Raw genomic sequence first — 15,005 nt, 5'->3', positions numbered from 1 at the left:
AGGGCCTTCTCCTCCGAGTTCATTTCCCGCTTTATCGTACGCCGAACTGCCACATGACCAATTGCCCTACCTCCCATTCTCTTCCCCGCAAACCGACTTCTCGCAGATTTGGGCTTCTCCTCCGCCTTGTTCTCGCTCTTTACCTCCACAGGCTTCTGAATGCACTCTTTGAGGAGACTTTCCACTCCTGCCTCGGTGGCTGACGGCTTTTCCGCAGAGGGTATTTCCTGGTTGACTTGTTTCTGCAATGTGAGGACGGAATGTACGGAGAGAATGTTCAGTCCGCGAGTTTTACGTCTGTCCGACTTGGCTTGGCGCTTGGCCTGCAGTTCGCGGATGGAATTCAAGGCGGTTCGATGTTCAAGAGCGAACTCTGCGAATAGTTTGCAGATGAATTCGATCTTGGCCTTGTTGACCTCGTCGAGAGTGAAGGCGAAGTAGATGAGCATGTGTCTGAACATGTGGTCCACTCGACGAAAGATGGTCTGGCACTTGTCGATCTCCTCCCGACACTTATCAAAGAACTCGATTATTCTGCAATGAGAGCACACGCCTACGTCTTCTTGAGAGGGTAGATTCCCTGGTTTATGAGCACGACCCCCTCTCTGCAGCACTCCAACTGCTCCGACAACTCCTCCAGTCGCTTCCTCATGGAATCCCAGTCGACCTGCCATCACCACGCACTCTACTTTACTGCAGCGGACCACGCAGTCGATCTCCGAGTAAAAGTCCTTCACCTCCTCCTGGGCCATGCTTATTTCGACGACGTGGTAGAGGAGACTGTTCTTCTGCACTGTGTCCTTCACGTCCGCAATCTTACTGAGGTAGTTGAGGTTGAAGCCGGCACTCTGCAAGCAATGAGGGGAAGGAGGACATTTTTGTTGTTCAGACTGTTGCCCAGACTCAAGAGTGTGAGGAGGACAGTGCGGAGAGTCTTGGACTGGCGGAGTTGTTGTATTCCACACTTCAAGTCGAACAAGTGTTCGGAGATGTACTGTTTGGTGTGGTGGTAGTCCATGTAGTACCACCATATCTTCAGTCGTTCCCCCAGGCAGGGAATGGACATGAGCATTTTTATGAATTTATCGGCCGAGGAGAACTTGCCGTTCGGGTGCTTCGCGTGGGCCTCGTTTATGGCCGTCTGTTCTTCGTCGGTGGGGAGGAGGGCTATCAATTTCTATGATTAGTGGAATGGTATACTTCTATTCCCTCCCCGTTGAGCACACTGCTGTCCATGTTCAAAATAGCCGTCCTTATTGCCTCTGCGCTTGGCAGTTTGGCCACTGCTATGTTTATTGCCTGCGCACGCTTGCCGTCCAGGACTGTGATTTCCTCATTCACCGGCGTCGCCACGTTCTGCTTCTACAAACCTCCATTGACCACACAACCTTCGATGACTCTGTTTTTTTTATTGTGAACAGTCGTCTGTATTTCGAATGGTCAAACTTGACAGTCTCTGTTGCCAGCGTCTCCCAGATTGTCTCCCGCTTGTCCTGTGCCCCCACCGATATTACTTTCTTGGCATCAGTCCAGTACAGTTTTATTGTCTTTTCTTGTGGGACATCAACTTTCTTTCCCCCCATTCCTATCGTCGGTGGTCGGGGAACTCCCCCCATTAGTCGGGGTGGTGGTGGGGCACCTCCCATTTGTGGGGGAGGTGGAGGAGCATTTCCCATTATTGGAGGAGGTGGAGGAACTCCCCCCATTAGTGGAGGTGGTGGGGGGACACCTCCCATTATTGGAGCAGAGCTGTTTACTGAGGAAGGAGGTGGAGTGGAAGTTTGTATTGTCTTGGGCTGAGTGGGATCGTTTTCCAAGTCATCGAGAAGGTCGGTAAAGTCAAGTTGACTTCCCAAATTGTCGATGATCAATTTATTTTGTTGTTCCAATGTTTCTTGGATTTGTGCATTCCTTATTTGTTCAATCTCCGAAATTGTTTCCTTTTTGAGAGGAATGTCTGATTTGTCGACAGCGTCATAGAAAACCAGGTCACTTTCCATTCCTTTGTCGATGTTTGAACTGATTGTCTGCTCTGAAATGTTTTCTGTGGACCGGCGCGTTTTCCCCTTCCTGGTAGTCTCTCTGCGTTCTACTGATAAGAACTATTCCCGCACAAACTTGCAGTGCTCAATGTGTCCATTCCGCTTAACGACTGTTCTGTGGAAATGGACAAATCTGAGGTTGACTCAGCGAACTTGACTTGCGACTTGCGATTAGAAATTGTCTTGTCGATGGTTTCCTTTTCCACCTTATTTTCTGCCGACAGTTCGACTCTAATAATATTGAATACGGTATTGTTACGGTGGGGCATTTTGGAGACCGCGTTGTCGGTAATGATTCTAGGAGTAAGGACAGGACTGACCTCGTATGTCTCCACTTGTGCGATCACATCCGCCGCATCCTTCAACTTGGTCTTGATCTTGTCGCAGACTGCTTGCATGCCGAGTTGTTGCAAATCGTGGAAAATGTCATTGAGAACAGTGCTTTCGTGGACACATTCGAGTATCTGAAATGAGGCATCCACAAACCCTGTTGACAATTTGGAACGAGAGCAGGCAGATCTCGCACTCGTAGAATGATTTCTTGATGCCTGCGACAATTTTATGAAGCAGTGGCGAGTCTGGAATGACAAGAGAAAACACACCCAGACGTTCACTCTCTGCCACGATGGCACTCATCATCAGTTCGATGTGGTCGTCCGAGTAGGCCACGAACACCATCAGAGTCTTGAGCGACATTTTGGCACTCGGCAAGTACTAGAATGAGGAGGCGGACAACCTCGGAGTCGGCTGTTGCGTAAATCCATCGCAGAATTTCGAGGTTGCTGCCAATACCGTTGATTCCGTCGACAAAGAGGATCATTTGACTAATGGCTGGAGTAGGGGAGGGCATTACATCGGAGAATAGACGTCTTGAGGCTGTCGTCCTCCTCCTGTCCCAGTCTGACCAGACAATCCAGACCGTTCCCTTCCACAAAGTAGTTAATAAAGTCTTTGTCCTCCTGCAGGTGGGGCACTGTGGACTCACCTTGAACATATTTTTCAATTGCATGATCAATCTCCGCCGGTCTTTGTTGGTCGACTGCTCCAAGATCTCTACCATCACACAACGAGGCAAACTTATGCACTCGACAATTCTCAACTCCATCTTTTCCACAAAAACGAGGACGGGGAGTCTTCTACAGAATCACGTGTCTGGCCACCAACCCTTCGATGAACTGGGCAAAGTCATCGGCCTGCTCGCTCAGAGATATTTCCAGGTCGAGGAGTGGGCTGAGTTCCCTCGTGCGTGTGCAAAACTGGAGGGCCATGGGGTTGACCTAATTAGGTGAGTAATTAAAGTGGAATGTAATATTTAGGCCAATTGCTCACATCTACGGAAAGATTAAGGTGTTGGGCCATATCTTCCAACTGGAGATAGAAGGGGATTTCCATTGCCAGTTCGAATCGGACAGGTCGGGTAGGAATGAGGTCGATAGTTGTCTGGAAGGGATCGTGCCTCACCACGACTTGCAAACCAACATTCAAATTCATTGTCAAATAAGCGCTGTTTGATCTTATTAATACAAATGCGACGTCAATGAATTAATATTGTTCGTGACCATCAGTCCTCCTCGCCTGATCGATGTAGCCTGCACCACCACCGACATGTCCTTGCATGATCGACTAATTGGTCGATTGATTAATTCTGTGGCCGACTCCACGCCTTCACGTGGTGTTCAGTGCATCCCATTCTCATCCAGAAACGTCTTTCTATGAATTGTGATGATTAGTCTGATTTATTGGATGCTCATTAATCTTGACGATTGTCTACAAATTGGGATTAAAACATTCTTTCCATTCCTTTAGACTTAATTTTACGGACTCGATAGTTCCAACGCGGTTAAAGCCAACACACAATTTTCAGAGTCGTCGGAGTTTGCTTGGGGTGTGGGGTGAATAAATCAAGACAGATTAGACTCGTAGTAAAACTGATATTAAAAGCATTGGGCAACAAAGAGAGTCCATGGATGTGATCAGACAACATGCAGACGACAACCTCCTGAACATTTACCAAAATAACCAGAAAATAGGCAGGGTACAACCTTCCTCAAATATAAAACTGTTTATTCCATTCTCTGCCATGACAATTGGCGGACGAGATAAACGGAGAATCACCACTTAAGTAGGGAAAACCATAGTCTCAGCCTGGTTCTAGAGAGCACAGTTATTCCGTTAGGTCAAACGAGAATAAAATAAATGTGCAAACATGGTCGGCAAAAGTCACCCTTTGTGTACTTTATCAAATAGATATCCCTTGAGGGTTATCTCTCCTTTGAGTAAACGACTGCTTCACCGAGAACAGCGATTCCACAAGTTCTGTAGAGATGGCCCGGGACACGTGTTGTTAAACGCGTCCTTTTTGAGAGGTGACTCAGAGTTCTTCTCAGTCATTATTTCTACCTCATCTGAGTGGCCACTTTCCTTGCATAGTTCCACATACTACACTTAACTTATTTTAAAACAACATTCTACCCTCGCAGAGTAAATATTGATCAAAAACTATTAAAGATATTACTTTATAGGGGAGCACAGCACATTCCCCAACTGCACAAACTAATGATATACACAAAGTCCATATTGACTCATAATTCAGTTGGTGCGTGATTGTTGTGCATCTTCACTGTCGATGGGATTTTCCGATAATTGCCTCTATTCACGGACACACAGGATGTTGATCAGGTAATAGTCGAATCATCCCAGGTGTGATCAAATAATTCAGGGTCCACATGATTGTTTCCTAAGAACTGGGACGAGTACCACAAGCACCATACTGTTGAAGGGTGTTCGCGACTACCTCCAAGCTAGTTTATTAAAAGGCAGTTCGCATTGTATGAATAACTGACATTTTCAGACATTGGTTTGCATAACTGGCATGTTCAGAGAATGCATTAACCTCTACGTAATTGTTGATGGACTGACGCAATAGTATATATGAGGTGATATGGACGAAAGGCAGAGCGTAAAATGACATTTAAGCGAATAAAATCAAGTATTTTGAGGTTAGATTGCGGTATATAAATACGAATATCCCGCATTATTAAGTCATATGTTGCCTATCCACAACGACTCGCGAAGGTTTTCCGAACGACAGAAACAGTTCATCGAGGACTTTGACAGGAAGTTTAACGACATGCGTCCCCGTTTGGGTGGGACGAGTCTGCTCTCCCCGAAGCAAATGGATTCGTCCTTCGTGAGCGACGAAGACCGAGTGAAAAAGTACCAAATCCGAATGAACGTGGCCGAGTTCGAGCCGCAGGACATATCAGTTCGCGTGGACAACGGACTACTCATTGTCGAGGCCGACCGCAAGGAAACCACCCCCAAAGGAGTCATTTCCACGAGGAAATTCCGCAAGACGGCGACGATACCGCACAACGTGGACTCGGACTCGTTGGTGAGTACTCTGTCGAGTGACGGAATCATCACCATCGAGGGAGCCGTGAACAACCCTCCCGAGTACGACTCACCCAAGTTGGACATCCGTCTGGGGTCCACCCTACAGAGTCGGGATCGACTGTCCTCGTGGGACAAGGGCAGAGGCCGACAGAACGTATTCCGGCCGATGGGGGACCCGGGGGTCATCGACATTCTGGGGACCAAGTTGTGGCGACTCAAACTGAATTGCGAGCCTTTGGAGTCTTCGGCCATTCGAATAACATTGAACGAGAACAAGCTGAATCTGAGGGGCACACTCGTGCAGGTGTCGGAGGGGTGCAAGTCCACCAACGAATACACGCAGGACTACACTCTCCCCAACAACTGTGATTTGGACTGCATTCAAGCCTACTTGGAGTCGGGCAAACTCATTGTGGAGGCCAAACTGCAGGACGAGTATCAGCCCACGCGCGAACTCATCGACATTGTGCGCATTTAACCAACTTAACACACTAACACTCTCAATACAGTTCGCAATTAATATCCTCCTATGTAGGTTCCCATTGTGGTCTTGCTAGACCTAGAGTAATGGGGAAGTGACCTCAGCACATTTAATGCTATATCATCAAAATCAAAATTAGCATGGCAAACATCACAGGTCATGATAAAACATGCATCATCAACAAGTTTTAAATAGAAACAATTAATAATTTAAATAAAACTTACTAAATATTGTAATCTCATTCTTATAATAGGTCTTCACCTCAGACAAAAGACTTGGGAAAAAGTCTGTGGTTCCTGGAAAACAACTACATTCCGTTTTGCTGGACTCAGAAGATCAAATTAGAAACGTTGGGGGCACATGTGCTTCTCTCCACACGTGGACAACATCTCAACGAATGGAAGTGTCTCTCTGGACTTTGTAATTTGGAAAGCACTTGTATACATCGTGCCTTGTTTATATACATGGCGTGGGACAACTCCATTTCTGGTCCAATAAACGGAAGATTGAGAAGAAATCTTGCACTCGTTGGACTAAAGGCAAGTTTTCGACTCCTACGAAGACATCTATATGGACAATCAGGAAATGAGGCCCACACTACGCGGGTACTCGTGAGGAAAATGAGGCCGAAATGAGGAGTCTCCCCAGGCGTGTCGTTACTTGTTCTGTCTTTCAAATTCCTAATGGGAAGTCATCATAGTAGGTTGGGACCAAGTAGTTTAAATAGTGAATTAACCTGACTATATTCTAATAAAATAATAATTAAATTGACTGATGTGGTCCATTTATTTTGCAGTGTTATTATTGAGTCAATCACGTGGGGATTCCGTGGATTTGACGGATGGGAATTGGCGGCAAATTGTATCTGGTCAGTGGATGATAAAATTGTATTCTCCTTGTCTAATTTGCAGTTATGCGGATTACTGCAGTGCGTGCAACAGTCTGGATTGGACTGCCCTGGAAGAGTCAGCCGGGGAGTACAACACGGCCACGGTCAACATTGAGCGAGAAAAGAGTAATAAATTGCCCCCATTTAGTGCTCGTAATTCGATTCGGAGTGAGGGACATCCCGATGATATACCAGTACTCCTCACTGTAGTGTCCTCGACGGGCAGTTCAGAGTTTATTCGGGGAGGCGTGACTCCACTTGTATGCGGGAATATGTATTGTCGGGAGAATGGGCCAACCAGTCCTCCATCCCTCCCCTCTATTCTCCCTCCTCACTCATTTTCGACATTCTCGAAAAGTTTGTGCACTTTTTTGAGTATTTGCTGCCAACTGGACACAAGTCGTGGACGATATTACTCGTGTTGTTCTGGCTGCCCTTCCTTGCATTAAAAGTACGACATGATTGACTATTGGAGGAGTGTGGGAGGGTCGCCTACTTTGTGTGGAGGTCGGAGGGACGACTGATTATTGAGTAGTTCGATTGATTGGCATTGTTCTATAAAGCAACTAATTCGTGGTCAATGCATATGCCCTGCTGGCTGCTCAAATACATCCACACACTCCTCAAACGACGACGCCCCAATCAAATACGCCCAATGTCCTCCAGACGGAAGAGCATTCTTAAATCGGGTGAGGACCATCACCCACCCTCCCCAAAGGTTGTCAGCCTGTCCGCATGCTTAGGCGCCGTCCAATCGAGTGTCCTTTGCCGACGAATTGGTGGATTGGAGGCCTCTGTGTGTTGTGCACGACGTGGGAAGGGGGAAATGCTGCGTGGTGTGACTGGTTGACTGTGTTTAATACACTTTATTGTATTCACAAATCAGGTGAGTGACCCATGCCCTGTCTCCTCAATTCTTGCATCATTCGCTCTAACCATTCTCACCTCCCATCTACTTTTTAAATCGTTTCCTCGACATGTCTGCTTCCATGTCGTGACAGGACACTCGACACAACTCCACATCTCGTTTTAAACAAGCACTGTCCGTGACCATTTAAATGTGCCTCTTGTTCTGCAGAGACGACGTGGCCTCCCTGCCAATCACCTTCTCCTCCAGACTCAAGTCCTGTCGGTACATCTTGTCCCGGGCGGCTTGAAGGGCATTCTCCAGGTCGTCGACTCTCCGGTCGGCCTTCTTGAGGAGACTGTCCAGTCGACTCACCTCCGACACACTCTGCTCAATCTCCTCTTCCAACTGGCACGTAGGAGGTGGGGACAACCTTCTTGTTGGAGCACTCGCTGGCATTCAAGAGGGACTCCAAATGGTCCCTTCCCACTCTCAGTTTGTCAGACAAGTCGGCCGATGTTTGCAATTCGTGTTTTAGTCCCACGTTCTCTCGCGTAATCACCATTATTTGGGCTTTCAGTCGACTTGCCGTGTCATCCAGTGAGGCTATTTGGGCCTGCTGTTCTCGGATCAGGCTGCTGTCCTGCGAATTGTCATTTTCTGTGTTACCTGTCTCTTTTCATGCAGGGCCGCCTCCAGTTGAGTGCGCTGAGACATACTCACCTGCGCGTCCTCCATTTGCTTGTCCTTCAACTGCGCTTGGTTCGCTTTGAGGGTCTTGCACTCTGTCAATACTCGGTCGTACTCCTCCTTCAGTGTCTGACATTGCTCGTTCTGTGTGCATAGTGACCACACCTACCCTCTCGTACAGGGATTTGTTCATTCTCCGCACGTCCTCTCGACACTCCTCCAAGTCCTCTTCCAACAGGGCAGTCTTGTCCACCAACTGCTTATTCCGGGCCTCCGTCCGCTGTGACTGTGCAAGGAGGGCGGCCATCTCGTCCTCCAGTCGGCGGTGTTGGCATGCCGTCATTTGATTGGTCAGGGCGTACCTCACTATCCCCCACATGTCACTACCTCTCATTGTCCTGAATACTCGTCTCCAACTGCCGTCGTAGGGAATCAATCTCCATTTCCTTGGTGGAGACCACTCCCATCAGTCGACTGGGCATGTAACACACCAATCTACTTTAGTTCGCACTCCTGGGCATATTTGTCCTTCAGTGCCTCCTCAGTCCGTTCTCTCTGCCAATGATAACTCACATGTCAAACATCCGAGCAGACTTGTTGTTCCAGTCTGTCCAACTGCTCGTCCTTCTCGTCCATTTCCATGTGCTGCTGATGCTGCTGTTCGTTCAAATTAGATATTGTCCCCTCCATCCTCGCCCGCACGTTCAGTAATTCCTCCACAGTCCTGTTTGCTTTCTCCAACTGTCCTCGAAGGGTGGCCACATCCCGCTCAAGCACGTCCATCTCCATTTCTCTCGCCTCACATTTCATTCTCAGTTCGGACAAACAGTGCTCCCGTTCTCGCACACCGTCCCTGCACATCCTCACATGTCTTACCAGAAGTGGTCACGTTCTTTGGACGTTTCAGTCCTCAGACTAATTTCCTTTCTGCACCTTTCTTCCAGGCGTGTTAACTCGTCCGACAATTCTTCCTTCTCCCTCGTCATTTGGTCGATTTTGGCCTGACCCTGGGAATAACTCGTAATTCTCACCTGCTCGAGTTGGCAGATCAGCCCCAGCCGTTCTCTGTCCAACACAGCGCAGTTGTCTCGCACTTGCTGAATGAAGTAAACACACGCCCGTACCTCCAACTCACTCTCGAGGTGGTGTGCTCTCTCCTCCAATTCGCGGACTCTCTCCTAAACTATAGCCCACTAGTCTACGTCGAGAAGGGGCTTCCCTGAACTGTCCTTCTCCAACTGCAATTCATATAGACGTCGATACTCCTCTTTCTCCGATTTTAAATTAAACACACTGCTCTGGATCTACAACTCACATTGTGCGGTGATTAACCAATTCCACTCTCCCTTCCAGTTTGCATAAAAGCCACTCCAAATCAGCATTCTCCTTCTTCAACTCTCGACAGGATGGACATACGGACTCGACCACCCCCTCACTCGACTTGTCATTCCTTGGCTGTCTACTGTGCCTCATCAACTCGGCATTCTTCGCCTTCTCGTCGACGAGTCTGTTCTCGAGGGATTCGACATTCAACCGCATTCCCCCCTTTTCCTAATACTGTCTCCCTCACCAATTTCACTTGGGTGAGTGCGGCGATCTGTTCTTTCTGCATTTCGACTGACTGCCGGGTCTCCTTCATTTGACGAGTCAGACCATCAGCCTGTCTTCGAAGACCTTCGTTTTCCTTCTCCAATTGGACAACTTGCATTCGTCCTTCGGAAATGAGTTGGTCCCCTCTCAACTCCAATTCTCGTGTGCGCTGTTCAAGTGACTCGATCTACTTTGAGTAGGAGTACTCTCACCTGGGAGGCCTGCTGACTAATCAACTGTTCGTCGGCCGCAGTCCTCGATAGAGCAAAGTCGGCCGATCTGCCCATTGCTGTTTGATGAAGACGTTCAATCTCGAGATCTCTCGTGCTCACCTGGGAATGAAGTGATTCATCACTTGTCTCGTCAAATACTGATTGTCGTGCTTCAGTTGCTTGTTCTGTGCCTTTAAATCACCATTCTCCACGGTCAGTCGCCCAATCTGAGTGTCGGCTACTCGCATGAGGTCGACTGTGTCTCGAGGCAGGTCCCGACACTGCCAGTCGTCGTCCAGTTGGTAGTCAATCTCCATTCTCTGTCGACAGTACCCCTTCTTCTTGCCGCCTGGAATGCAACAACTCATTGCACTGTGAATGGCCGCCTCGTTGAACCTGTCTTGGTAATTCATCAGTTTCTTTAGTTTGTCCTCCCCGTCCTTCTCCATCTGCTTCAGTCTGTACATGTACTGGTTGTTCAGGAACTTCAAGTCGCTGTTTTCGTGCTGCAATTTGCGTAAAGAAGCGCGGAATTCTGACTATCCACAACCTGTCTACCTTGCAGCTTCTTTTCGCAGTTTTCGTTGCTTTTCAGATGTCTTTGTTCCAGTTCTGCGTGGACTTTGGTCAGTCGTTTGTTCTCGCACTTGAGGTACTCCGACTGGTCTCCGGACTGGGGGAGGGGAGTGGGGACAACGGGCATTGTCTTGGTCGACTGGAATGAGTGAGTCAATCACTTTGAGACACTCCGTCGTCGCTATCAGATCCCCGAATAGTTTTTCCACGAGAGGAAGGGATTCGATTCCCAGGGGTTGCCGGTAACCCAGCTGGTCGAGTCTTTTCCTCACTAAAACATATCGGTCGTCACATGCTGATTTCATTGTTCCTAAGCAACTAATTTATTGCCATTACAAACTCACACAGTTTGTCAAAACTCCCCTCGGGAAAGCTTAGTTGGGATTGATTAGAAAAATGAGAAAGTGCAATAACTTATTTGTTTAAATAAATAATAATTTTATCACGTTGTGGCCTGGTGGTGAACTTATGGCGGATTCCCAGTCAGATTACTATTTCGAGTCGTACTCGTATTTTGGGATTCACGAAGTAATGTGTGTTAATAAGTGCAGGAAATGCTAAAAGATAAAGTGCGGACATTGGGGTACCGGAATGCCATTTGCCAGAACACGCATTTATTCAAAGACAAAGTGGTGCTTGACGTGGGGTCGGGCACAGGAATCCTCTGCATGTTCGCCGCTCAAGCAGGGGCCCGCCTGGTGATTGGGGTATGTTTGATGGAGAACGAGCGTAGATCGAGAACTCGAACATAATCCACCACGCCCGGCAAATCGTGATGGACAACAACTTTGACAAGGGCACGTGTCCTCCCTAATTGGCAGTAATCAAATTCGTGCACTCGCGGGTGGAGGAGGTGGGGGAACTACCGGAGGGAGTGGAGGAGGTGGACATAATAATATCAGAGTGGATGGGGTATTGTCTGTTCTACGAGTGCATGCTCCCCACTGTGCTGCATGCGAGGGATCGGTGGTTGAGGGCGGACGGACTCATCTTCCCCGACATTGCCCAGTTGTTCATTGTGGGGATTGAGGACATGGTGTATATGGACGACAAGATCAACTGGTGGGATGACGTCTATGGCTTCAACATGTCCTCCATCCGACAAGTCGCCATCAAAGAGCCCCTCGTCGACGTGGTCAACCGGGAACAGGTCTTCACCGACGTGGCTCTCCTCAAACAAGTCGATTTGAAGACTGTCAAGATCGAGGACTTGACTTGGGAGACCACTTTTAAATTGAGTGCCAAGAGAAGTGATTACATGCACGCCTACGTGACCTACTTCACTGTCCTCTTCTCCAAGTGCCACAAGAAGATGCACATATCCACAGGTTGGGGAGGAGACTGATCGAGTAGGCCCCAACTCCAACCCCACCCATTGGAAGCAGACTGTCTTCTATCTCCCACAGTATTTGACTGTCAACGAGGGTGAGAATATTTTCGGCAAGTTCTCTCTCTCCTATTCCAAGACCAATAAGGTATTCTCCCCTTCCATGTGCAGAGGGACTTGGATATTCTTATTGAGACTGACTTTCATGGCAACCACTGTCGGGCTGATCGCACTCGAGTCAATTACAAAATGTGTTGATCATTTTTACTGTCGTTTTTGTTTGTCTCATTCAATTAAATAAGTACAATTAGTGGTGACGCAAGCAAAGTGCACGTCTCCACGCAACCAATAAACCCAGGTCAGCAAGTCGACCGCAAGAGAGTGATTGTGCAATCGAGAATGATTTATCGCGCGAATGCGAATAATTGTGGTTACGTCCTTATAAGTTCGCTATTTGTCCGCCCCTCATTTCACTATGCAATGCGAGTCGCTTTCCAATGCATACTTCGATAGGAAGGTGCAAGACGAGGTATCACACCTTTTCCATCATCAGTATTTGGACACACTTTCGGATTCGGATGTCCCGGGCGGGTCAGACATCAAGGAGTCAGTCGAAGAAATACAAATCTCGGAGGATCTTTATTCCGATTGGAGACGGTTTTCTACGACGGAGGGAATTCCCTACTACTGTTCTTTAAAAACGGGGGACAACCAGTGGATTAACCCTCGTCTGATGGAAATAGTCGCCCTGAGTGGTTGCTCCTTGTTTTCCTCATGGCGTGTAGCCAAGTTCAACAATCTTGTTTATTCTGCGTGGCGGATGGGCGAAAAGGTGAACTTTGTAGCGGAGGAATTGGCTGGTAGAGGACATTTGTGACATGTCAGTGGCCTCCCTTAAATATTCGGACTTTATCGATCTATTCGACTTGGACCCCTCCATGAACACGATGGACGTGGAGGAAATAATCCACGTTCTGACGAGAGTGCACTGTCATTTGAAGGAGAATAGTGCAATTGAGACCGACGTCTTTGATTTTGTGGACAGGATACTCAACCTGGTAGTCCTTGTATCTGGAAGGTTCGTCCCCACCCGCACGGATAGCAAATCGTCCAACAAAATCGACGTTGACGCCTTCAAACTGACGTTGATTGTGTTCTGCGTGAGAAACATCCACATAATGCACAAGAGTACACCTCACCTCTGACATAAGCCATTTTCCAAATATTCACACGAGACACGGGAGGGGTGATGAAGAGACAGGACTTTGGGCGACTGATGGGCTATCTCGCCAACATTGCACAACTTCTGGGGGAGGAGTGCAGCTTCAATGTTTCCAAAGTGGACCAAGTATTCGATAAACTCTCCTCCAAAGTATACCATGACCCTCTAAGCGTAGAATACGGACGTCACTTGCCAAGAGTACTACGAGTGGGCAAGGAAAGACATGCACATGACTGCCTGGTTGGAGAGTCTCTGCCACCTTGGACAGTCCTATAACATGGAACACCGAGTTATCTGCAAAGTCTGTCATCTCAAGCCTATCCAGGGAATAAAGTTGGACAGAGAGTGATGAGAGTGCAGATTCAAATGTTTGTGTTGTCAGAACTACAATTTGTGCAAGGAGTGCTGCCTCCAAGGGAACACGTCCCCCAAACACGAGCTGAACCATCAAATGACCGTCCATTCCAAAAAAGTCTCCTCTCCTCTCATTTCAGATATCAACAAGGAAAAAAATGAAAGAATATTACAAAATTGTCAAGAACAAGTTCGCTGCCAGGAAAGGCAACAAATCGTTCACGATGGGGAGGCCGGGGACAGTCGAGATTGACCAGTACACCTCACTAATATGCCCAGGTATAAACTGCGGGCGTCCACTCTCGATTTGATATGTCCCTGCTCAATGGAATACCCCTTACAGAGTGAAATGACTGAAATGCACCCGCCGGTGATTAACGTACGAGCAAATGCAGACTTTTAGAAGACACTCAATGAGGAGGATGATGTTGGGGATATTGAGTGCCCCCTCGACACCAATCTGAACACGATCAAAGTGATGAGTATGGAGAATGCCAAACTCGAGAAGCAAATAAAGCAACTCAAGACCCTTCTTTTGCAAGTTTATTTTGCACGTCATGTCGGTCAGACTCGAGTAAATTTCCAATTCGACTATCCTTGGGGGGAAAGGGTGGCCATAGATAGACAGGAGAACGGTTGTCGAGCATGTTTAATGTCGCAGTCTGCAATTCAAATCTGTTAAAACTGGCAGACGATGTGAGTATTTCGCTGTGTCGTCTTATTCGATCCTCATAACATTGCTAACACGATCTAATGTCTAAAATGTAATTTATACAATAAATAGTGAATTCTCTTTTGCCAGCCTATTTGTTGTCCATCAAGAAAAGAGCAGTGTTGCATAAACTTAACACATGGATACTCTCTCATTCCACTCTCTTCAATGAAATGTCGATTCTTAGTTGTTTCAGTAAAGACGTAATTCAGAAAGCAACCGAGGGATTGACTTGCATTCAAGACTACTTTATTATTGAAAGCTTTCTTAGCTCCTTGACTAACTTTATCCGTTCTGGCATTTCGTGCAAGCCAAGACATCAGAAAACTGTACTTTGTTCGCTGGATATCCACAAAGCCTTCGACGCTGTGGCTAGAAAAAACCTAGCTGAAAATCTACCAATCAAACATCCCTGAAGACCTCAAGCTCTGGTTGATTAACTTCCTCAGCGGTCGAAGAGGAAGAGTATGCTTTGGAAACATTCGTTTCATTTCCCGTCTATTCCCAAATGGTGTACCCCAGGGCTCATTATTATCACCTTTCCTATTCAATTGAAAAGAAAATCAACCTCCTGAAATGCCTAACTGGTCTATGGAAAATGGGAAATCACCCTATACTTAAAACACTCTACTCACAGTATATCGAACCATGTATCTCATATGTTTGT

The 15,005-nt window shown here is 47.4% G+C and overlaps 2 protein-coding genes across 2 annotated transcripts; both read left to right on the top strand.

Moving 5' to 3' along the window:
* Nucleotides 1-5,108: 5,108 nt before the first annotated feature.
* LOC115228340 lies at nucleotides 5,109-5,944 on the top strand. Its single transcript, XM_029798943.1, has one exon. The coding sequence runs from the start codon at nucleotides 5,173-5,175 to the stop codon at nucleotides 5,914-5,916; it is 744 nt and encodes a 247-aa protein (XP_029654803.1). The 5' UTR covers nucleotides 5,109-5,172; the 3' UTR covers nucleotides 5,917-5,944.
* A 5,247-nt stretch (nucleotides 5,945-11,191) lies between these two features.
* LOC115228326 (protein arginine N-methyltransferase 1-like) lies at nucleotides 11,192-12,068 on the top strand. Its single transcript, XM_029798931.1, is given in 2 exon segments — nucleotides 11,192-11,251; nucleotides 11,457-12,068. Coding segments are annotated over 2 exon segments (672 nt in total).
* The last annotated feature ends 2,937 nt before the right edge of the window (nucleotides 12,069-15,005 follow it).

This window comes from Octopus sinensis, unplaced genomic scaffold (assembly GCF_006345805.1).
Source record: "Octopus sinensis unplaced genomic scaffold, ASM634580v1 Contig10331, whole genome shotgun sequence".
Classification (NCBI taxonomy): Eukaryota; Metazoa; Mollusca; class Cephalopoda; order Octopoda; family Octopodidae; genus Octopus; species Octopus sinensis.
Note: the sequence above shows the minus strand (reverse complement) of the source record. Positions and strands in the feature narration are given on the sequence as shown.